Source organism: Aythya fuligula, chromosome Z (assembly GCF_009819795.1).
Source record: "Aythya fuligula isolate bAytFul2 chromosome Z, bAytFul2.pri, whole genome shotgun sequence".
NCBI lineage: Eukaryota > Metazoa > Chordata > Aves > Anseriformes > Anatidae > Aythya > Aythya fuligula.
Window position 1 is genome coordinate 73834303 of NC_045593.1, and position 23249 is coordinate 73857551.

A 23249-nucleotide genomic window follows, 5' to 3' on the forward strand; every position below is an offset into this window, starting at 1 on the left:
AAGACGGGTACAGCAAAAGGAGAAGGAATGGGCAGAAAGATGAGGGAAGAGCTGGAGGGGAGTGTACCACCTAAAAGTACCATCCCTATCTAACCACTTTCAAAAGTTACCAGTCTATGTTCTCCCTCTCCCTAAATTCTGTACAGCTGCAAATGTGTTTCCCTATGCTGTGGATGTGGAAGCTCATACATCCTCTGTTAACAACCCAAATACAGCCAGCAAGGACCAGAGCAAAACGCAGAAGCGCTGTGCAAGCTGCATCCTCAACAAAAATACCATGCCCAGCCTCTGGAACCACAGAGCCTGGAGAAGTCTACTTACTGGTTATATTCTCCTTCTTAAAATCTGTAAAAAGACAAGACAAGACATGAGGAAGGGTCGTGATACAGCTGGGTGCCAACTTGGGAGCGTGGCCGTGGGAACACACCAGCGCAGGGGCGCAGGCAGGACGGTGCCCACATCGCAGCCTTTGCTTCTGCTGCAGGTCGTGGGTGGCATCCTGCCCCCCTCCCTCGCCAAGAAAGCAGCTCTGCAAACAGCCTCTTACCAAAGAAAGGGATGCGGGTGCAGGCACTGGGGTCCTGGTGCAGGCTGGGGAGCCTGTTGCACTCGGGAAGGGCGAGCAGCATCAGCCCTGGCTTGTAGATCCCCCTCTGAGAGTTTTCCTCCATTGAGAGCCATTCCTTAAAGCAGTAGAGATCCTTTACAGCAAGGCAATTCTCTCTACATCATTTTGCAAAAAACAGTGAAATACAGGGGTCAATGGCTTGATAACAGCTGCTGCACTTAGCAGTGATGTGCAGGGGTTATGCAGGCTGACAGAAAACCATTAACGGGGCTACGCTTCTTTAAGCCAGTCTGTCTGGCTCATAAACCATAAAGGAAACTCCGCATAAAATGTAACAGCTTCCTCTAGGAAACCCACAAAGCTACATTTTTAATGAAGCAGGTTTATGCGCAAGACACAGCACACATCGCTGTCTGTGAGTATACTCCCATCTTTTCCTACACATTCACTGCCATCTTCTAATAATAACATGTCTGGGAGTTATCTTAGCATTTTTGGTATACTCTAAAATCTTACATGTCTTCCATAAATATTACTTAAATGTACCATCTATTCAAAGCAGGCGAGCAAAAATTCTTAACTTTTCTAAGCTAAATATTTGCCTACATCTTTAAACTCACAGAATCAGCCATGCATTTTTTTCTCTTCTCAATAGAGAAAAGAAGCTCACCTTTCTCTCCTTTTTTTTTAATCTGCTAGCAATCTGCAGCAAAACCTTTACAGTGCCTGATGAAATAAGAAACCAAACTGCCTCCTACCTAATATATGGCCTCCCTAACAATGTGAAACATTCACTGTCAAGAGGTGCTGTGGATGTTTAAACATTCTTTAGATCTGAAGCCGTTTTGTGAATAAGGCCTAAACAGAAATATCTGCTCTGGAAAATAAAAAATTAAAATTAAGACTGTACCATACTGGAAACTTTGAGTGTTTGCTATTTCTTAATTTGTCAGTGATTCATTTATTTTTTCAATCATTCATTTTTGAGAGCCTGAGTTGCAAAACCAGCTTTGAGGTCATGTGCAGAGATGATTTTTGCTGAACTCAGCTGCAGTCCTTTGAGGATGCATGTCCTTCCTGACCACCACAGAACAACACAGCAATGCAGGAAAACACTCCTGGCATCCGTGGTAAAGGCTTTAGCCAATTTCACCACCTGGTGGGCTGATGCAATCTCTTTACTTGTTGTCTACCAACAGCTTTGGCAAGAGCAGATGACCACAAGCTTCAGTGATGGCCACCAACACTACAAACCTTCTGCAGCACCTGAAGGATGGAGGCCACCAGGAATTTTACCAGGGCAGCAGCTCTTTGCAATGGCAATGAATGCTCTCCACAGCAGCAGGCTGAAGCCATTGAAGGCTCAGCTGCCCTGCTTGTGGTTTTAGCCCATGCTGGTTTGCTCCTTCCTCACTTCCATGACAGCCAGAATGTATCCAGATGGTGTAATATTTTAATTTTACGTTAAACAACATGTGGAGCAGGAATGACTTTCTGAAGTAAGAAATGTTTAGCTAGGGAAATGGGAAAACCTTGCCTCCACTGTCCAACACTTGGGAGACCTGGATTGCATTAGCTGCCTTCACTCCCGGAGCCTGAGCATCCTTGAACACACCCCACATTAAGTGTGCAACTACAAAAAAGCCAAAAAAACGTTCCTCAGCAAGCTACAGCATTAAAGGCAGGTTGTCTTCACCCACCAGCCACCACTGCTGGTAGGGGAGCATGGCGAGGCTGCTGGAGGGAGGGAGAGTCAGTCTGCTGCAGCTGAGGTCATGCCATTGTTATAGCCCTTAATCCCCAGCAGCAAGGGCTGGGTGAGATCATATGCAAAGATTACTTCAGGGTATTATTAGAAATTGTATGTAATGTAAGTGACGGGGAGACAAAGATCAGGAGCAGCCGAGGAGGACAGGTGTCTGCACTGTTGAAGAGGAGGTGGATGTACACAGAACAAAGGGTTCCAACACAAGACTCTTCCCTGGAGCTAGACGCTTCGTAACAGTAGTGGTCAGAAGAGAAGCAGAAGGATTGTCCCTTGCTATCACAAACGCAGCCTGTGTCAAAAGCCAGGAGCAATCAAGAATTATGAGATGAGACATCACTTTCCCTTAAAAACAGGAAAGTTCTAATTCTAATCAAATTGCATCTTAACTTATGTGAAGTTTTTACCATGTTCTTCTCCGCCATTCCACTTTATCTTGTTTTGCCCACTAATTGTTTTTATAAAAGTTCTGCACAGCTTGTTTTTCAGTTTTTGTTCTAGCTAACTAGCTTTCAAACCAAAATTTCATGGGAGAGAAGAAATGTTGCAGTGAGTAAGTAAACAAGACAAAAACACATAGAAACATAACAAGGGAAGTCTGTTCATGAAAAAAACAGGAGATTTCTACAGACTCTGGGATAATTAAATTCTTACTCATGAAGCATTTCAGCTGAAAACTGGTGTTGCCTAGCCAATTTCAGCAGAGAGGTATAAAGCTGTCAGTAGAAAGCAGATAAGATAATTGGAAAGCCACCAAGACTGTGCAAAATGTGTTCAAGAGCCCCCTGGGGTCTCAGCTGTTCAGAAGGACGTACTAGATGCCTGAGTTACCAAACGGGGCATGGAGCTAGGCTTTGGGATGATGAGTTATGGGGACAGGAAACTGGAGGGACACCATCCCAGGGATCTTGTGAAAAAAGACACATTTAAATCCATGGTAAAATCGCTGGGAAAAAAATCATTAAAGGGAAAAGAAAATGGATGTATCTGCAGATTGGCTCATGGGTTTGAGGGATGGTGCCAGAGTGGTCCATTAGGATTTAGGCATATTTGCCAAGGCTCTGCCTGCTAGCTAAATGTCTTATGTGGGTGCAGAGAGCATGATGAGTTATACCACTCAGAAGCGCCCAGGGAGAGCAGATCTCCATTCACAAATCCGGTTATGGTCCTGCAGGCCCACTTGTGAGCAGGGGGGGGAAATGAAGCCAGCCCTGTACCCAGTCCTTACTGATAGGTCATGTGGAGCGCTGTGCAAAGTCTTTCCCTGATAAATGGGCCGTGCATGTGTGGCTGCGATATAAATACTGTCACACATCTTGAAAATAGGCAGGGAGACCGTGCGCTAAAGGGCACAATGACAAAGAGCAGCGCAGCGAGGCAGTGGGGAGGAGCCTGCCAACAAAAGGCAAGTTTCAGCACTTGTCTGCAGGGTTATTTGTGGGTATTTGCACACACACTTCTTTCTCAGGATATATGTCCCGGCTGTGCTGGCTACGCAGCGCTGAGCAGCACAGGCTCCCAGTGGAGAACCCAACCCGCTGTCAACCTTCACGCCCGGGGTTTTCCTCTGTGCCTTTGTTTTGGAGCTATGGAAGGAGGAATGATCAGAAAGGCCCTGATTGTGGAGACAACATGCTGTTGACTGTCCTAAAAAGCCCCTGCATAACTGGAAAAATAATTTCCAGTAGACTACATCTGGCCCATGTCCAGCTGGGGTAGCGCTGCCATGTTCTGCAGACAGAACAATTGTTTCAGTCGAGGCACCAGAATTGGGGCCTCTCTCCTAGCAAACCCCGATCTGAATAATCTGTTTCAGGATTATGGTTCCAGAAAAAGAAAGCATCACCCTACAAGGTTTACAAGGGGTTTACTCCGGTGCTGAAAAGCAAGACCTATGGGGAGAGCTTGGAGAAAGCTGGCTTATTCCAGGCTTAGAAGCTGGGGAAGGCTTCGTAAAATCTTGCTGTGAGCGAGGAAGCTCTTCTCCTTGGCCACAGGGGAGGACAGGGTGCGATGAGGGAGGGCTGCCCGGTGGGTTGCACGGCCCCTGTGCCTGGGACGTGCCGCACAGGCACCTGTCAGCAGGGGATTAGCTGCAGCACGGGATGCTCTGCTCCCTGCCAGCCCCGTTTGGCTGCACATTGCTCTGGCTGTGCGAGGACACGTGTGCCAGCAGGGAGGTTGGTGTGGTTCAGCAGGTGCAGTTACGCTGGCAGTGTCTCCAGCACAGTCTTTTTCTATCCCATCATTGCGGTGGTGGGAAGTGCTGAGTGATTAGTGTCCTACCTTGGCCACATCAGCCACACGTTTCTGTGCCCATATTTAGTTAAAATTCCAAACCAGCAATGACTTTCTGATAGCAGCAGTGAGTGCACACTGGCCTAGCAAGATTTAACTGATAACAATGTGTTAATTACTTAGATCAGTCATGTCATTCAAAGGGATATTCCTTTTCAACACCTGCCACCGAAAGCCTGATATAACACAGACCCCTGAAAGCCACTCTGAACCCCACCGCTGAGCACAAGGAGAGCTGTGTCAGGTCCAAGGGGTGTATACAGAGTGCAGAGGAAAGGAAAAGCTCATACAAGCCCAGGGAGCCCACTTCCCCTCAGTGCAACTGCAAAGCCAGCTAAATTCTTGCTATTTCCAGCCTCCTGTGCATCCATCCCCGCAAAACAAAAGTGAAAGGGGAACATTTCTTGTTTCTTTACCTGCACACAGGCTTGGGGGCTGGCCCAGCTCCCGAGGGCTTGCACTCCTGGAAGATGTAGTTGCACAGCAGGGACTCGGCGGCCGGTCGGCAGAAGGCACTCACCATTTTCAGCTCAGTCCAGGCAGTGTGCACGAGCAGCTCTTGGGTCTCCTCAGGGTCAGAGTAGGAGGAGTTGAAGAAAACCAGGGCGTTGCTCGCCAGGATGGCGCTGCACACCTCGCCTCTGTAGGTGCTGCAGTAGCCTGCATCGCCCTTGTACAGCTTGCTGTCGGGAACAAGAGCAGACACACGGGGTTAACCTGCAGCCTCACACAGCTGCAACTTACACCTAGGTAGCCAGGTGTAAGACTAAAGGCCAGGAGAAGTGGGTGTGTGGATACAGGAGCTGAGAAGAGCTAGCACCACTCAGAGCACAGCAGGCTTGGCTCCTTCTGGGGCCGATCATTTATCCCTCCTGTGCTTTCTGCATGCAGCCTGGTGTGGCTGTCATCCCTCCTCCACCAGAGGGGGGTCAGCTCCCAGCACAGGGTCAAAGGATGCTCCCCAGCCCGGGGAAACTGGGGCACACCTGGGAAAACTGCCCCAAAGCGAGCGGGAGGAGCTGGGGGTGCAGCTGTCCCCATTGCTCAGCCCGCCCGCATAACTGGGGTCAGGGAGTTCAGTTCTCAACATGCCAACCATTTGGAGCAGCCAGCAGAGCTATTTGTATCCCTGCCTTTTACTGCTCTGCCCAAATAATCCCCCGTTGTCAATGCCCTGGGGGGTTCTCACTGTTTTTCTTAGGAAAGCTGGACTTACATGGGCAAGGGAGTTCAGAGGATGCTTATATCTCTGCTGTTGATGCAGCACTCAGCAGGTGACACTCCCTGACCCCAGTTTAGCTGCACTGCTTTAGGTTCAATTGATTTTTTTTTTAATTCCTTTTCTCAGCTGTTTTTGGCACCAGGCTGCTTCCCCGCTGGTCCCACACAGCCCATGGTGCCCAGCATCCTGCACAGCACCCATTGTGCCTCCTGTGCAAGGTGCATCCTCGCCATGCCCCGAGAGCCAGAAGAGTGCACGGGCACACGTGGGAGAGCTGTGCTGCTGGTTTTGGGGAGCTGCAGCAGCAGCCTGGCAGGATGCCGACGTTACCAGCACAACCAGTGCTGGCGTCGTGTGTTTCCTTGTTTTTTTTTTACTATCTGCAGAGTGACACGGGTGGGAGAAGCAGCGCTGAGATGTTTCTCACAAGGCCCGGCCACAGAGAGGGGATTTTGTGTAGCAGCTGTCGAGAACAACTGCAAAAGAGGAGCATCAGGAGCACTGCACCCACGCCCCTCACATGGACACGGGTGATGGCGTGACGCCGAGGTCTGCAGTCAGCGCCAGAGCCACAAAATCCCTTGCAAACACCCTGCAAGGATCTCACACGCCGCTCTGAAGGAGGCAAGCTTTCACAGGCAGCCCGTGCCAGCAGCACAGCAGAGCCGTTTGCTCAGATTTCCTTAAGCCTTGCTCTTTGCTCTGAGCACCGCCAGATTCAGGCGAGCCCTCGCGTTTTCCCTCCAGGCTGATCTGCCCGTGCCACATGCAGAAATATGCTAGGGCTCCAGAAATAGAAAGCCAGCCTAATTGTTCAGCACTCCAGAAAATATCTGGCAAAAGTGCACCTCTGATCACGGAGAAGTAGCTTTACCCATCCACAACTTTGCTTCGAAGAAATACCTAAACCCCCCTTGCCCTAATATTGTGATCACTGTACCAAAGCACACTTATTGGCTCTGTGCAGACAGGAGCTTAGCTTGCTCCTGTGAATTTGTGAGGTTGATGAAGCCTGACTGTGGACAGAACTCACCCCAGAGTGTTCTGCACACTGCCGTATTTTAAGCAATCTACTGATGTGTGATCCACAGCTGGCTTGGCCCTGAGGCGTCCTGATCTCATGGGCGTGGGCTCTGAGCATGCTGTATAAAGAGCTCAGTATTGCCTTCAGGTGAGCCTCATGCCTGGCATCCAGAAACCAACTCCCTTTATTTGAGCAAAATATTCACCAAATAGCCTTGTTTCAACATCATTCCTCTCCCCGGCCCACAGAAACCCCCTAGGGATCCACACAAACCATCCTTACCTCCACTCTGCCAGGGGGGCACCGGATCCAGCAATGGTGACGAGCCAGGAGAAAGAAGAAATGGCAAAATCATCAGTGACATCTCATTGCACCCTCTGCGGTAACTAAGATTTCCATGGCAGGAAATCTGTCTGAGAGCTGTAAGCTGTCTGGAAAGGGCGCAGCTCACGTGTTTTGCATCTTCTTGTAGGGAAGAAGAGAAAGGCAGTGGGGAGAGGAGGTGAGGAGGTGCCCCACTGACTGCAGACCTTGCTGAGGCAGGTTTCTGCACCCTTATCCTGTACCTTCACCTTATACCTTAGGCTCTGCATGCCTGGGAGGCCTTGTTCTGTCTTTAAGTGGGCTCCCATGCGGGGCTGGGTGGCTGGGGCTTCTCCCCCTGCTCATCCTTTTCCCCATCAGGAGATGTCCCAGCAGCAGAGGTTACCTGGGCACGGCAGCTGTGTGGGGACAGCGGGAGGGATGCAACCCCCCCTGAGGAGCTAAGGACCTCTTGGGAAAGCTATTTTCACCTTGCTGTTAGGCGACACCGACGCTGGGCCGCGGCCATGGCTTCCTCCCCATGGATGGGCTTACCGAGCGCCTCTGGGACACGGCGTACGGGGCGGCACCGAGCACTCAGGAAGCGACAGCTGTGCCAGTCTCCCGGGGTGTAAGAATATATGAGGAAATAGCCCGGGGGGGGAGGCACTGGTACTCAAATTTAGCCCCCCCTGCGAGCCATTAGCTCACCAAGACGTACCCTCTGCCTCCACCTCCCGCCCCTTCTGCTTGCCCCCAGCAGGAGAGCCTAGGGCAATGGAAAAGTTGTGGAGGACCCCCACCCTCCCAGCACACCTGAAATGCTGACGGTTGCGGCGGCTTTCGCAGCACCGAAGGTTTTGCTGTGCTTGTTGGTGGCGAGGCAAGTGAACAGCCCAGGTCGGGTGACGTACACCTGCAGCCGGGAGTCAACCACTCTGTCCTTGACGCTCTCCACTATAGACCCTGCGGAAACCTAGGAGAGTAAAAAGCCCCCCTGCGGTGGTGTTTCCCTCAAAGGCAGACAAGCAAACCAAGCGAACACCCAAGGGACCCACCCCCAAGCACGGAGGTTGACTGAGGAAGACGCAGCCAGCAGATGGAAGTGGCAGAGAGCTGAACCAGAAGGCACCATTTTGCTGCCTTCATAGCTTTCGCAGACAAAAGCAAATGTTGACGACCTCACCTAGTCCACGCTTCAACAATGCTTTTGCAATTAATTTTCAGTTCCGAAGGTCTCAGATTTTTGTGGCTACTTACTGCAGGATCTCTGCTAGCAGATTGTTTGCCTACTCATGCCTTAGCAAGGAAGGACACAACATGGCTTTGTGGCTGGGTCTACGGATGGAGAGAAGAAAATAGTCTTGAAGACATTAATTCTGGATTAACGCAACCACGGCCACACCTCCAGAGCAGTGGTGTGCCAAGCAAATGATCTGGCTCCCACACTCCAGCAGATACCCAACAGATTTTCTGATCTCACACCTGGAAATGTGGAACGGGCTGCAGATGTGGTGACATTGGCCAGCTCTTTTCCTACATGAATGAGCTTGGAGCCTGCTGACTTTGGCTAGACAGACTTGGTATTATCCTCAAGTCCTTCATGCTCATTTGGCACAAATTAAATCAGAGGACAGGGCACACAAAGACTCTGCCTTGCAAATACAGTAGCACCAAGCAGCATTGCCTGCTCTATTCTTCACACCAGTAGGAAGCAGCAGGAATAACTGAAAGGAGATGTGGTCATCCATGGATGCTGCTGGTGCAATTTGGCCCTAAGGACACTTGAGATTTGCATCACTGGATCCATCCTAGCAAAGCACTCTACTGACACATCTAGCTGAGAGACGAGACAGATTAACCTGACCTTCCTGGAAGCTAGTAGAAATTATTTCAATGGTATCTGTATCTGCTTCCAAAGGTATTAGTGGCGATAACTGAAAAGTAAGAAAGGATGTAGCAGTGTTGTGTCATGTCTTTAGGAAGCACATTGGTTTGTCTCCAAAAATACACATATTAATAAAGTAATGCATTTGTTCTGCCTCAATCAAGCTTTACTCAAAGATGTGGGGTGAGGGAACATGCATGGGAAGAAATCCCTTAATCAACAGACCAACATCATTATTGTAAATATGGCATCAGAGATGGGTGGTATGCTGGTCACCGTGCAAATGCGGGGACTAGGTATATTTTTTCGCATTACACATTACATTATGCCAATTATGCCAATTATGTCAAGTCAATTCAGGTGGATGAGAACTCAGAATGTTTTTGTTTGTTTGTTTGTTTGTTTGTTTGTTTGTTTTAATTGTAGTGTTGCTCAGATTTATTTTTACTTTTTTTTTCTCCCCAGAACCTCGCCAGCACTGAGCAGTGCCTGGTGTGGTCTGAAATGATTCCTCCCCCTTCATCCAATATGCTTTTCTTCTACAGACCCCACCAGAACCCCAGGAAAACAAGCTGTCCCAAAACACAGGTCCTCAATGCATTCAGGCCCTTTTAGAGAAAGGGTAGAAGACCTTCACCAGCTTTCCAGAAAGAGACCACTGAATTCTTCAACTTTCTTGTTCTCTCGGCAACTGTGAAGACTACAAACAGAAGCATGTCCTTTGGCATAGTCGTTGGCAGCTAAAAAGGGTCTCAAGGACATGTGTAGTCAATCCAGAGGACTATGGCAGTGGAGAGTAAGGATATCTGGAGGATGGATGCAGGGGAAGGGACCTGCCTGCAAGTCTGAGCACAGAATATAATACAGAATATTATCTAGCTATATTACAATAGCTAAAATACAGAAAATGACCCCTAATAAGAGTGGAAGATACAATAAGGTTTAGTGGAGATGAAGAAGGTGAGAGAGTCTGCATAGTAAACCAGGCTCCTTAATAACATGTCTTCATACATGGAGAGATGGGACAGGATGGAGGTACCCTCCTGAGGGAAAGAACTTCCATGAGAGGATTCATTGGTCCTGTTGGACAAGCAAGCCACCAGGAATGGCCATGGCCAGCTGGTGGCCAGAAGGATCCAGGGCTGTGGGGAGAGCAGTGAGAAAGAGCGGAGGTAAATCACTGGTTGGCACACAGCTGCCTCTGCAGCACTGTGCCTCAGGGCCACACAGCTTTAAAAACGCTGTTGGAGGAACGTGGAGAATATAAAGCACAACCACCAAAATCATGTGAGGACTAGAGGAAATTCATGGCAAAGAGGGGCTTGGAAGGAGTCCAGTGTCCTCCTGCTGGAGAGCTGCTGTGAGGGTGGTGGGCAGCTGCACTCCTGGGGGGGCAATACCAGGTGCCAAGTGGCCTACACATGGACATTGAAGCCAGGCAAATTCGAAGCAGGCACCCACATTAAATGGTCAGGGTAATTAATCCACGGATCAGTTCCCTGTAAGAAGCAGTGGGCACATACAGGCCAAAGGCAGTATGCTCAAGAGAAGTTATCTCTACTTCACTGCCTTGGTTTATGTGATTTTGTCAAATAAGGCATTTTGTCATGCTATTGTTAGCACGTTAGGAGAAAGGCCAGGAAAGGTGGCTGCAGAAAAACTTAATCCCACTATGAAGTCCTCTGGGACACCCATCCCAGGAGGAGCTTGCAAGCATCTCAAGCATCCTTCATCTCTGGCTTTCCAGATCCCAGTGAATCAACCTGTGCAACATTTGGGTACGAGGGAGAGCATTTCGCAGGCGAGAACACTGCAGAGAGCAGACAAGGCAGCCTTGGCATGATCACACAGCAAGTGTTGAGAAAGGCAGGAGCAGAAACGAGGGCCAAAAAAAAGGAGGACTTACAGCTTTCCCGTTTTCCAGCCAAGTGATGGTGGGCACTGGAGCGCCTGCCGCCGTGCACCGCAGCATCACCACGGAGCCAAAGGTGACATTTTGGGATTCGGGAGCCTTCAGTATTCTGGCAAAAACTGCGGGAGAAGACAAAGGCACCAAGTTGAACGGCTGAGGGTGTTCTGATGTGGGGGTGTTTCATCCCCAGCAGGCCTTGAAGTAGGCCAAATCCCTGCGAATAAAAGCGGAGCAGAGCACAGGCTTCCCAGCAAGCGACAGTCTTGGGAGGGGGATGAGGTAGAGAAAGAAAGAGGGCAATGTGGCTGTATTCCACACGTTACAGACAAAACTTTACCTCTGGAAATCTATACACAGTCCCATTGTGCAGAAACCAAGGGGAAAGCTGAATATGAGGTGAGTTACGATTCGAAAGCACCCAGGGTGACCACCAGGGTGGCCACTTAATGTGAAGGCTGGGGGTCAGACATGCTCCTCCGTATGGTCGTGGCAAGTAGGACTGACGGTGGATACCCACAAACCCTGGCATTTTCCATGCCATGAGTGCCTGTCCTGGGGGGAGAGCATCCATCATATGGGGGCACAACCTGCAAAGGCTTTGGGAAGCTGAGACTGCAGGGAGGAATAAGGTTTTTAAAGTCACTTTGCACCTCCACTGCTTCTTTTATGGCTATATGGTTACTGGAGAGTCTGAAGACAAGGCTTTCCCCTCCCCAGAAAATAAAATTATTATTTTTTAATTATTTTTATTTTTCTGAGGAGAAGACCTTAAGTATTTTTGCTGCAAATGTGTTTTAATCCAGAAACACAGCTCTTATGGCCTCCACAAGCTGTATTTCAGATGCACTATTTGGACCACATAGAGGAAAGCAGAGAAGAGAGGCATTTCCCATGTGGAACATCTGAGTTTTGACCCAAAATTTTTCATAGAGATGCCTGAAAGTCTGTATAGACTGAGCAGGCTGAATAGCTCTGTGCCATTTCTTACTCCAGTTTCTCATGCTTAGTGAGTAATGATCTCTCCCTACCTTCTGGGAAGCACAGCAATGACTAAAAATCTCCATCAGAGATTTTAGTAAGGGAGGTTCTCCTGGAGTTCTGAGGCAAGCATTATATTCTGTTTGCCACTTCTGCGACCTGTATGGCTCCTTTCACCAAAATACCTGGCCACATCACACTCTTTTGTGTCTCTGTTTGCCCAATCTACAAAGCAGAGCAGTGAGGGGACAAGTGAGGGTCCCCTGGCAGACTGAAAGTCTGTCCCTGCCTTTGGGATGTCTTCTATCAACAGCAGGGAAGGCTTCTTCTGCAAAATGTCAGATGGGATGAAAAAAGCATTCACTTTCTACACACTCCTTCCATCCTGCCTCGGCCTGTGCAAAGCTGAGCTCTGTGTTAACAGAGCTCCTAAAGCCAGCTTCTTTTAGTGGATGGGCAACACCAGGAATACATGTCAGCCTAGAAACTTTGCCTCTGTGGAAGCACAGCCATTCAGTCAGTGGGCAGGGCTGTTTTGGGAAGACTGAATTCAGCATCGGTGAAGTGAAAGGGCAGGAGGACACGTGTTGATCTCAGCTCCCTGATTCCCCCTGCACACTGCCCCACAGGTGCCACTTACCTGGTGCATGGCCAGGAACTCCTCTGAAGAATAACAAGTGAAATGAAGCCTTTTCCCAAGGTTTCGCTCCAGGCCATTAGCACCAGATGGTTGTGAATTCCACCCCGAGCGCTGTGGGCCAAGCTCATAATTACTTTTATACTTCATTTGGAGAAACACTAAACTTTTGGCCAGTCCTCTGGCAGCGGCTACGTGCACATGGCTCCTGCTGAAGCCAGCACATCAAATCCCAAAGCCAGAATATGGCCCTGCGTGCTCCTCTCATGCTGCTGTTACACACACAGCATGTCACCAGCACCCTGCCTGCTCTGATCCTGCTGCTCTGATCCAGCCTCGTTAATGCCAAAGTTACCAGCACTCCATTAGCCATTATCTGATGCTGGCATGTGTGCTATCCCCTGTACCTGCTGCTCTCCCAAAATCTGCATGGAGTTGTCAGACAGTAAAAAAAATAGGCACCTTTCAACAGACATGGAAGGTTTATGGATGGGGAGCAAAGCCACAGCAAGATCAAGTGTGGTCCCCATCAGGGGGGGATGGCAAAAATCTGGATCCTGCTCCTCTGGTTCCCAGGCATGCACTGAGGACAGTACTTGTCTCAGCAGTCAAGGCACTGGTGGCTTGAGCATAGGGGAGGCAAAGCATGACACCATTACAACCTAAAGGAACAAATATGGGGGGAAAAAATCGCAACAGAAGATATATATTAATGTGTTTCTAGTGTCAGCTTCATCTATGCTAAGGCACATCAAGCAGACTTGTTGTTAAAGATGTGTTTTCCCCCTGGATGGGTTTTCTCCCCCAGGCCACTCTTGGGCACCTCGATGGCTTGGAAAGGGCCTCTGGCCCTTTGCCTCTGTTGTGGTACGTACAAGAACCAGAGGTGTCTTGCCCAGCACGGGGAGGATGGCTTTTGGGCTGACTGACTGCAGGCAGGCTGACAGAGGAACAGGCTGATCTCCACGGCTTGGAAGGCTGGAAGCTCCCTCAGCACTGTTGTGTGCATTTCTGTAGTTACAACAATTTATAAATTCCATAATTTAGCACTTAACGTATTTATATTTACTTGCTTTTTTAAAGTGTTTTACTTAAGGTTTAGATATTTAACAGAAGTACTGTAAAAAAAGAAAATTACATTATTTTATTCATCAGAGATTCCCCAGGGCAAGGGCTGTGCTCCTCAGGTCCTGACAGCCTTTCCAGCACCACTGACAGGCACACGCAGGGAAACGTTTTCTAAAGGTCTCTGTCTTTGGGAAGCCACCAAGAAAAAAACAAAAGCCTTGAGCATTTTCCTCCTTCCCTCTGCGTCCACTGCTTTGCGCTGACAGCCAGGGGATGTGGTGGGACCCTTGACCATATTTTGCAGCCCCATCACAGGTGCCATGGGAAAACAGGGTGGGCTGAGTGTGAGCAGCCCGTGTCACACTCCACCAGGAGCAGAGCACGGCCACCAGAACAAGCTCGAGGTCCATCGTGGCATCTGCACCAGTGACAAAATCTGTCCTGTAGATAAATGGAGGAAGTCAGGCAAAGGAGAGGAAGAAGTGGGGACCCTGGTGGTGCCAGGCTAAGCAACCTAAGGAGGCATAGGCGGATGAAAGGCAGGAAGAGGAAGGAACAGGGGATGGCAATAAATGCTTGTAAAATTCACATTATTTGCTGGGCTCGGGGCACCATTTTGTTCTCACTGTGCCTCAGAGTGAAAATCCCCAGCAATCAGATGACTTCTTACACCTCGGCTACAAGCCTGCCTTGTTCGGATCCTCCTGAATGTGGGTTTCGCCCGGACCTTCGCCCACTGAGCAGCATCACCACAAGGTTAACAGCATCCATGTGGAGACTCCCAGGGTCTGGGCATGGGATTTACACAAGGGTATGCCAAAACAGGGGTGGGAAGGACAGGAGGAGAGTGCTCCATTTATTTACTTACTTATTTTAGCAGAAAGTGAAACAGAGCGCCTCACTCAGAGGAGCTGGAAATGAAACACGGCCAGCTAAAAGCCCAGCCAGCACGCTCAGTTTCACTCCCAAGCCCCCTAATAAATGTCCTTTCTTTTACAGCCCTGCTAAATGATGTGCTGCATGCTATGGGGCTTGCTAGGAGGTATCTGTACCCTGGCCAGCTGCTCTCGTTTCTGAGAATTAGGTAACAGCATCCAGTCCAAACAGTAGGGCTTTAACCCAGTCACGAAATTTTTGGTGCTATAAAAAGATGAAAGCAGGGTCCCCCCGCTTTGGGCAGCTAACTCTTTCCAGGTGACTTCGCCCTCCCTCTGCCTTTGGCAGAGCTGTCTTTCATTTCCAGGGGATTTCAGCCCCATCCAGCAGTCCTGGCAGATGCCGCCGCCTGCCTGGGTCAGGCCTGTTTTTCCATTAAAGCAGGCTGGATCGGGCCACTGGCACCCCAGCAGCAGCACGGGTGGGCTGAGGCCTGGCAGACGCCTTTGGGAAAGGGCCCAGCCATGCCCACAGCCCCCAGCCCACCGAAACCCTCACCCCCAGGCCCAACGTGGGAGGACACCCACCGTGGGTGGGTTTTGCAGGCCCTGATGCTGGCTGTGATGCACCAGGCCCCGCCAAGCACAGGGGCTGGAGGTGGTGGTGCTTTCCTCATGCCTCCGCCGGTGTTGGTTGAGCCTTGGCTTCCAGGAGAACACAATCAGTATTTGCCAACCTACGTGAATTAACCCAGCCTGTAAATACGGGCATGAATTCACTCCTTGGGAGCGGTGGTTACGGAAGCCACATGCTGAAAAGTCTTGCCAGCTGTGCTGCACGATGCCGCGGGTTAAGGCAGCTCCCATGAGCTAAAAGCGTTCTCCTCTGGTCCATGCTGCTGGGAGAACTGGTGTGGTATACATCACCTTGGGAACTTCCCTCACACTAATCCTTTGTCCTCCGCACTGTTCACATGTAAACACCTGGTAACTAGTCTGTAAGCACTTTTTCGTTTCTGTTTGCCAATGTTCCTGTAGTTGTTTCATACCTGGAGCATGACAGATTGAAACAGCTCCTTCCCTGCAGAGGGGCTCTCCAGGCTGGAACTTTGCTTGCTAATCTGCATGAAATCGTCTGTGCTTGCCACCCATGTGCTCTGCAGGACCGTAAGCTTGTGCCAACATGCTTGGAGCCTGTGCCAGTAAGAAAGCCAGTTGTCTAAATCTCCATCCAGATTCCTTCCTTTCATATCCATTCACTCCTCCTGACAAACCTAAGCCAGACAGCCAAGGAGCAGGACTAAGCAGAGGGGCTACGGTTTCCTTCCCGCTCTCGAGAGATAAGGGGATGTCTGAAAATATGTTTATAAATACACAGAAAGCCGCAGCATTTGTATTTTCTGACATTTCAAATTAGTCCCTGCAAAATCCCAACAATTCCTGAGATACCAGGCCTGAAAACCCACTGCACGTTGCATTCATTGATGAACTCTGTGTGCTGCAGCCTGTGGCACATCAGGCACCGGGCTGAACAAGCCAGGCACAGTCTTGCTAGCTGACACGGTGGGGCTGGATCCCAGCTCAGAGAACAAACAAATTTTTCAGCAGGCACCAGCAGCGGCTCCAGAGGCGGGCTCCACGCACGGCTCACCACACACCTCTGTACAGGAACAGCTCATGGTGTATCTTGGCTGCTGCTCACAGCCTGCTGCCACCCTCCCACCCCCGACCGAAGCTGAGAGGTTGATGATTAAACCCCAAGATAACTGTGAGGTCAGTTTCGCTTTGATCTCTGAGAAATTCTCATCAAACCCTGCAAAGTTTATCTTGTTGCAAGCCTACCAAGTAATTACAAAGAGGAACAAATCACCACAGGCAAAGCTGATATGAGACACTTCCACTTATCTCTATCAAATTTCTTACCTTTTTCTATTTAATCCTCATCCAAATATGCTTATTGCCAGAGAACCATGTGCATAGAAATTATCCAAGGGGAAAAAAGAAAAAAAAAAAAAAAAAAGAACGAATGCTGTATGAAATGCATACAACCCCTATATTATTTCTAAAGCAACAGCACTATTAAGCATTGGCCCTACACAAGAGCCTGCATAGAGCCATAAGCAAGCAGTGCTTCATCAGCCCGCCCCATTTGTACTGCTGCCCTTCAGCTGGTTATCATGCTAATCTGGGACAGGAATACCAATGCATTTGAAATTTCAACACTTTCTACAAAATCTTGAAATCTCCAAGCTGTTCTGGCTCCTGATGTGTGATTTGGGAGGTTTGGGGCTTGCAGTAGCTCTAGGACCTCGTGCAACACAGGCCAGGCAGCACAGCAATGTACAGACGTGCAACCTTGGGCCTGAGGCTGTACAACAACCCCATGAGGTGGACGGCCAGGACAATTTGAGATGTGCATGGCAGGGAGGTGGAGGAAACCACCACATCTCCATCCTGAAGCATATGCCTTCAGACTCTCAGCTCTGGTATCTAATATCAAAGCAAGTTTTTCTTAGCAAGGCAATAGCTTTCCAAGGTAACCTTATTCTAGGGTGAGCGCCAAGATTTATGGATAGTGGGACAATTTGCATCAGCAGAAGGACTCACTGAACGTTAAATGCACTGGCCGGCACAGGAACTTCTCATCTCTGAAAGACTTTGCATCGCATGTGGATGTCTCTGGAATCCTAGAAGCAGACCATTCAAATATGCAAAGCTATAATAACGAGGAGTAAAATGTAAATAGATAGCTTATATCCTGTGTAACTATATAAAACCTGTTCTGTACAAGTGTTCTTTTCTATATACAGAGCAAACACCAGATTCAAGGACAAGCGGGGATAATGTGTTCAAATTACTTCCCAAGGAAATGAATGAGGAAATTCTTTTCATGTCAGTACTCGTCTTATAGATGTGTTTGGTTTCTCTGAAGGAAAGACCCTTCCAGATCTCTCCATGATCTGGCTTTCCACCATATCGAGACACACCACGCGCCATTTAACTCTGCCGTTACCCGCTGCCGCCTGCAAGACCAGAACAGAAGTTGCTGGTCTCCTGAATCAGACAGCAGCTCTTCTGTCCACCCATTTGTGTTGGACACCAGTCCAGAGAGGGAAAGAGGTGCTTGCCTTTCCGGAACAACTAGTGGGATCACCTCGGGCAGTTCCATGGCAAAACAAAAAAGTCTTCCTGCAGCAGGCAATGACAGGCACTGCTGGGATACCCAAAGCTGAGATAAGCCCTGCAGCGTCCTGACATCTGGTCTCCACCGGCGGGTAACAGCAGTGCCATAAATTTAATTGCATGCCATGTGAAAAGTACTTCCTTTTGTCTGTCTTAAAGTGCTGCTCATGCTGGCTGCTAGGATGCTTCTTGTTTGCGGGTAGCAGCAAATGGCCTGCTCACCTCATCCGTGGTGTTTATGATCCTAGCACTCTCCCTCTCACATCTGTTTGGGTTTCAATGCTGAAAACTCTAATGGATCCTCCAAATACAGAGATCTATCCTTGTTCCTTATCTTTGAGTCTGAGATGTCCTTTCCAGAAGGAACTGCATTCAGTCTGGGGGATGTGCAGGGACCATTTCTGCACAGCAGTACAACAGCCGGCACACTGTTTCATACCCTAGGCACCCTAAAAATAAAACTAGAACACTCTAGAATTGGCTAGGACCAAAATCTAGTGCTGCACTATCTGGAAGAGTCAGTTATAGTGGGAAAAAAAAAGTTAGTGCGTTCATCTCCCACAAGGCTCCCTGAATGAGAAAGGTGGGAGAGGTCCTTGGGAGACAGGGGGCAACAGCCTTGAGTAAAAGGGATACTGGCCCACAGGCACGTTATCAGAAGTAGATATTTAACTAGATCCTACAAAATTTCCATACTGCCTGGAAAACCTTCCTTTCTGTATCTTCAGCTGTGTTTTGTTATCTCATTTTGAAAAGACAGTCACTTCAGGACAATCGTCTCTGTTTGCTCTGCCCCCCTTTACCTGGCAGCTGTGGATATTCTCTGTCCTTGACTCTCCTTGTTGTGCAGGAAGCGCGTGCTTCCCAGCTACCCAACACAGCCTGCAGAATAGAGGGATTTTTTTTTTTTAATTTTTTTCATTAAAACACAATTCATGCCATTATATGAGAAACTGATGTATCTTTAAAGTGTCCTTCAGAGGTCTGCTGTTAGGAGAGAGAGGTTTTTGCAGAAGGAAACAGCCCATTAAAGAAGGATTGCTGGTACATTACTTGTTAAAACCAAATGCTCCTAGGAAGCCTGCCTTGCATCTCCTCCACGGAGGAGGCCACTGACAGTCACTGGGAGGTACTGGAAGGTACTGGGAGGCAGGTGGGAGACACCTTGAGCCCACACCACACCAGAGTAGGAGCACGCTGAATGGTTCGTGCTTGCGTGTTCCTTTCCAGAAGGTCTGTGGCTGTTTTCTTTCTCCTGTGGCTTGCCCCGTTACCCTGTAATTAGGGCTATGGTCGTATCTGCAGCATCTGAGAACCTCAGGATGACGACGGTGACTGCAGCAGGCAGGAGGAGGTTTAATGGGATATTCTGGGCTTTCAGTTACACCCACGCTACCCCGCTGAGGCCAGACAATTACTCTGGTGCAATTAGAGGCCAGCTGGGTTCTGTTTTCTTTCCCTGCAGTGCTCCCTCCCCCCAGACCCTTCGCAGTGCTAACAATGACCTGCAGTATTCCCCATTTACTGCCACGGGACCCTGCCTGCTCCTTCTCCCTATCAGTATCAGAGCTTCCCTGGGGAAACTGAGCCCAGTGTTGAAGTACAAAATGTCAGCTCTGCACTGTCAGTCTGCTTCTTGGCAATGGGTCGACTTCCACCTCACCTGAAATGTCCCAGCCGGCTGCTGAGGTCATATCTTGGTACCTCCCTTTTCTGTCTCCTCTGACCCAAGCGCAGAAGTGTCGACACAAAAGTGTAGAAAGCTTTCTGGACAGCACATCCAGAGTCAGTTCTCATCTAAAATCAAACCCATCTCCAGACTGTGGTCCCTCTGAATTGAGGGGTCCTTTAGACTAAATGCACATTTTCGTTCCTGTGACGTGAAATACGATGTAACTTTTTCATCTGCTGATTTACAGGTGATGCAAATTTGTCCCAAGGCTACAGAAGAGATGCACAAAACAGCTAAAGGAATCTAGTGTGTTACACTTACTGAGGGCAGCCTGTTAAATATATAGCCAAGGAACTGCTTTCTGCTGGCACATACACTGCTGTCCCCTCACTGTGCCCAATAATTAAACAATTAAAAAAAAAAAATCTAGACTGAGTCTACACATGCTCTAGTAGATCCTTCCCTTTGAAGGGATGATTCTCCAAGGAAGACCTTCCTATTTTTAAGGCTCAGGCAGCTCTCACAAGTGGCTTATAGGGGAACATTTTTGTGGCCTGTGGCAGAGTATTATTTTAGTAGCTAGTAATAAGCAATAAGCTGCGGGCAGGAAAAGACTTCTATCTACCAGAGCTAGAACACAAAAACAAATATCTAAGTCAGGGTAGCCTGAGGAGCATCGCTTCTGCTCTTGATTCATTTCATTTTGTGTAGGAACATTTCAAAAGAGGGATGAAGGAGACTGCCTGGATAAAGGATCGGTAGCCCTCAATCAATGCCAACTGGAAGCTGTAAAGATTAGATCCAAAAATATCATGAAGACTCTGGAGGATACAGTTAGTTTCCTGACAAGCACACTGGATATTCTTGCACTTGTTCTAGCTATTTTTTGTTGTTTCTTTCTTCCTTTCTCTCTTGATAGATTTAAGGTTGTTGATTTCTAGACTTGCCTTTGTGCAGTGATGACTTCAAAAACTAAACCTCATCACACAGTATACTCCAAAACTCCAAAAATCCATGACTCTCTGGTGCCACAGGCTGGAGATCAACATCAACTTCACACAAATCACAAGATGGAGGTACATCTAACTCAGTATACAACCACCAGAGCCACCCATGTGATCTTTCCTTTTACATGACAGTCCATGAATTTATGACCTTTTTCCTTTCTATTCAGGGTATCAAACTGAAAAGGCATCACTGAGCAAACTGGGAATAACGGAGGTTTCAGTAGCTGGGTACAACACCTAGAGAGGCACTACAGGAAGGTAAGGAAGGTTTGCTCACCTTCAGGAGAAGAAAAACCTTAAAACATTTTTTCTTTTTCTTTTTCTTTTTTTTTTTTTTCAGAAATTATGCACACACACACACACACAAAAAAAAAAAAAAAAAAAAAAAAACAAAAAAAAAACACTATGCCAGGATAAAAAACTAACTGAACCAATATCACCTTCCTACAAGACCTGAGTTCCACATGCATGCTGCTGTACGAATGGATGGACACCTCTCCACAGAGCACTCAACCTTGAATTCAGTCAGTATATAATCCACCACAAGCCTTTGCACATTTTAAAGTCAGTGACACCATTCGCTTCCAGAAGATGCTCTTTCCACAGTTGGTGCTGTAGAAATAAATTAGCCTGTTACAGAAGCATCTGGTTTATATTTTTACACCTTTTCTAAAAACAGTTGTTCCTTCTAAACTGCACATAATTCATGGTCAACTTTTCAATTTTGTTTTGAAACTTTTGCTTTTAAGAATGGAGACCATGCAGGAGAGAAGTCCTCTCTACCTATTCATGAAGTGACACTTTGCTTCTCCCAAGGAGAACAGTAAGCATTCTCCCAAACAGAGCAAAAAACTGCCAGAACACAGAGCCAGATCAACTGGCCTGTAACTCATCACAAAATGTATAGTTTCCCTGCTGTTCTGCCATACAGGCTTCTTAATTGATGCAGGAATTATATATACTTTGAATAATGGTTATAAGCACCACAGCTGAAAAAGACTGCAAGACAGTAAAGCAAAACCATTTGGAGGAATTTATTCCATGTGTTAATAAAATAAAAAATAAATAAATAAATAAAAATAAAAATAAAAGTGAAAAAATGCAGCTTCCCTCTCTGTTTGACAAGTGTGCCCAAATGGAAATAATCTCATGCCTCTCACTGGTCAAGAGCTTGTAGCTTTAAATTTATCCTTTCAGTGACATGCAATTTATCCACAATGGGTATGGAGAATATCATTGTTACACATGGCAAGCCATGTGGACTGCAGAGGGTGTGCAGTTTTAGGCAGTAAGCCCAGAAGCTGAACCTGATGAGCCCTCACATAGCTTTTGTTGGACTGGTCCTATTTATGGCCTGGATCAATGTCACAGCAAATACCAATGAAAACTGAAAATTCCTCCTGCTCTGCAGCGTGTGTTACAGCTGTGCAGTACATGAAGGGAAAAACCATGGACGTCTCACTAATGTTGCCTACCATGCAGACCCCACAGATGTCAAATGCTCCAACAAGGGCCAAGAAATACATTCTTGGCACAGCCTAAGACTGCACCCTGCCTTTAGCTTTCATTGACATCAGTGGGAATTTCTGCACTTGAGGACAACTCTCAACGTTGCTGAAGGCAATAGCTGTTCTCCTATTTATTTCCACAGCAGAGATCGTTTGGTAAAGCTGGATAAAACCCCTTAGCTATTTCAGCCAACATCTTGTCAATAAGGTTCATCCTCTGAATATGTGAAGGAACTGCGAGTCACATAAGCAAGTGAAAACTTCTGTACTACCACAGCCCTGAATCCTGAATTCATCCAGCAACCTTTCGGCCACAGAATCATTTTATTCATTGGTACAGCAATCAACAGGAAATTTGTATAAATATTGACCTGTCCTTTGGCAAGCTACTACTTCATTTATATACTGCAGTATATAAATGCTCTTCTACTCCAGGGTTAGCAGAAGTGCTCGTTATCAAAACAGATAATGCAGCGATTAAACTGCTAGTTAGAAAAATGATTAAGTTAGAAAATGAATACAAAACTGCTGGCCAGAAATGCTGTCTCCAGGAAATTAAAAACACATTTCTTGGCAAGCGGCCGAGATGATAATATCGCTCCTCTATCTCAGTGGACATGTTACCTCTTGTAGCCACCACCAAATGTACGTGAGCAACAGGAATTCATCCTCACATGCCAATTTTAACAGGGCCAGCAAACAGGCCATTGTTCATTTCTTTTGCTTTGCAGAGTGCTGTGGAGAAGGCTTCCATGGTCCCCTCCTCCCCTGCCCACTCACTGCTGTCAGCAGCCACCTCTGTTGTCCTCATGTTTCTGCCCCTAATGGATTTTGCCTTTTAAGGAGAGAAAACATTTCACCATCACTTGTCCAAATGCACATGGGTTTGCCCTGAACTTGGAGCAAAAGGAGGGAAAAAGAAAAAAAAAAAAAAAAAAAAAAAAAAAAAGTCTGAATGGACAGGCTTTTTCAACCCTTTCAATTAAAATCCTGACCCAGTTCTGGGTATGAAGGCTCATTAAATGATGAGAGTTCACTGGTTCGTCACATGAATGTAGGGGCCCGAAGCCCACTCCAGGAGAGGGAGCAGGCTGCTGGGATCAGGAAGAGTGCAGAGGACCCTCGCCTCCCTCCCAGTCCCTGGCTGACATCAGAAGCAACCAAAAGATCAGTTCCCCTAAGAAAACCCTTCACTGCCTTCCATTTTGTGACCAGAGCCACACCAGAAATTTCCCCTAAAACCATTGCTCAAGTTATTTACACTTCACTTTGAAAATAACAAAGCTTTCAAAGTATTTCCACTTTGCTTTAAAAGTAATAAATAGAAGCCAGTACTGCAAA

At 47.8% G+C, this 23249-nt stretch overlaps 1 protein-coding gene across 3 annotated transcripts in view; it reads right to left on the reverse strand.

The window, feature by feature from the left end:
• The window catches only part of MUSK (muscle associated receptor tyrosine kinase), a 48215-nt gene that overhangs the window by 12792 nt on the left and 12174 nt on the right, over positions 1-23249 (reverse strand). Inside the window, exons 6-11 of one of the 3 annotated variants that reach the window (XM_032206139.1) lie at positions 10975-11099; positions 7997-8156; positions 7160-7166; positions 5048-5314; positions 548-723; positions 322-345 (exon numbers count right to left, since the gene is read on the reverse strand). In XM_032206139.1, coding sequence (XP_032062030.1) covers positions 322-345; positions 548-723; positions 5048-5314; positions 7160-7166; positions 7997-8156; positions 10975-11099 — 759 coding nt within the window. The remainder of the gene's footprint in view (positions 1-321; positions 346-547; positions 724-5047; positions 5315-7159; positions 7167-7996; positions 8157-10974; positions 11100-23249) is intronic. The other 2 variants (XM_032206140.1, XM_032206141.1) reach the window with 2 other exon arrangements.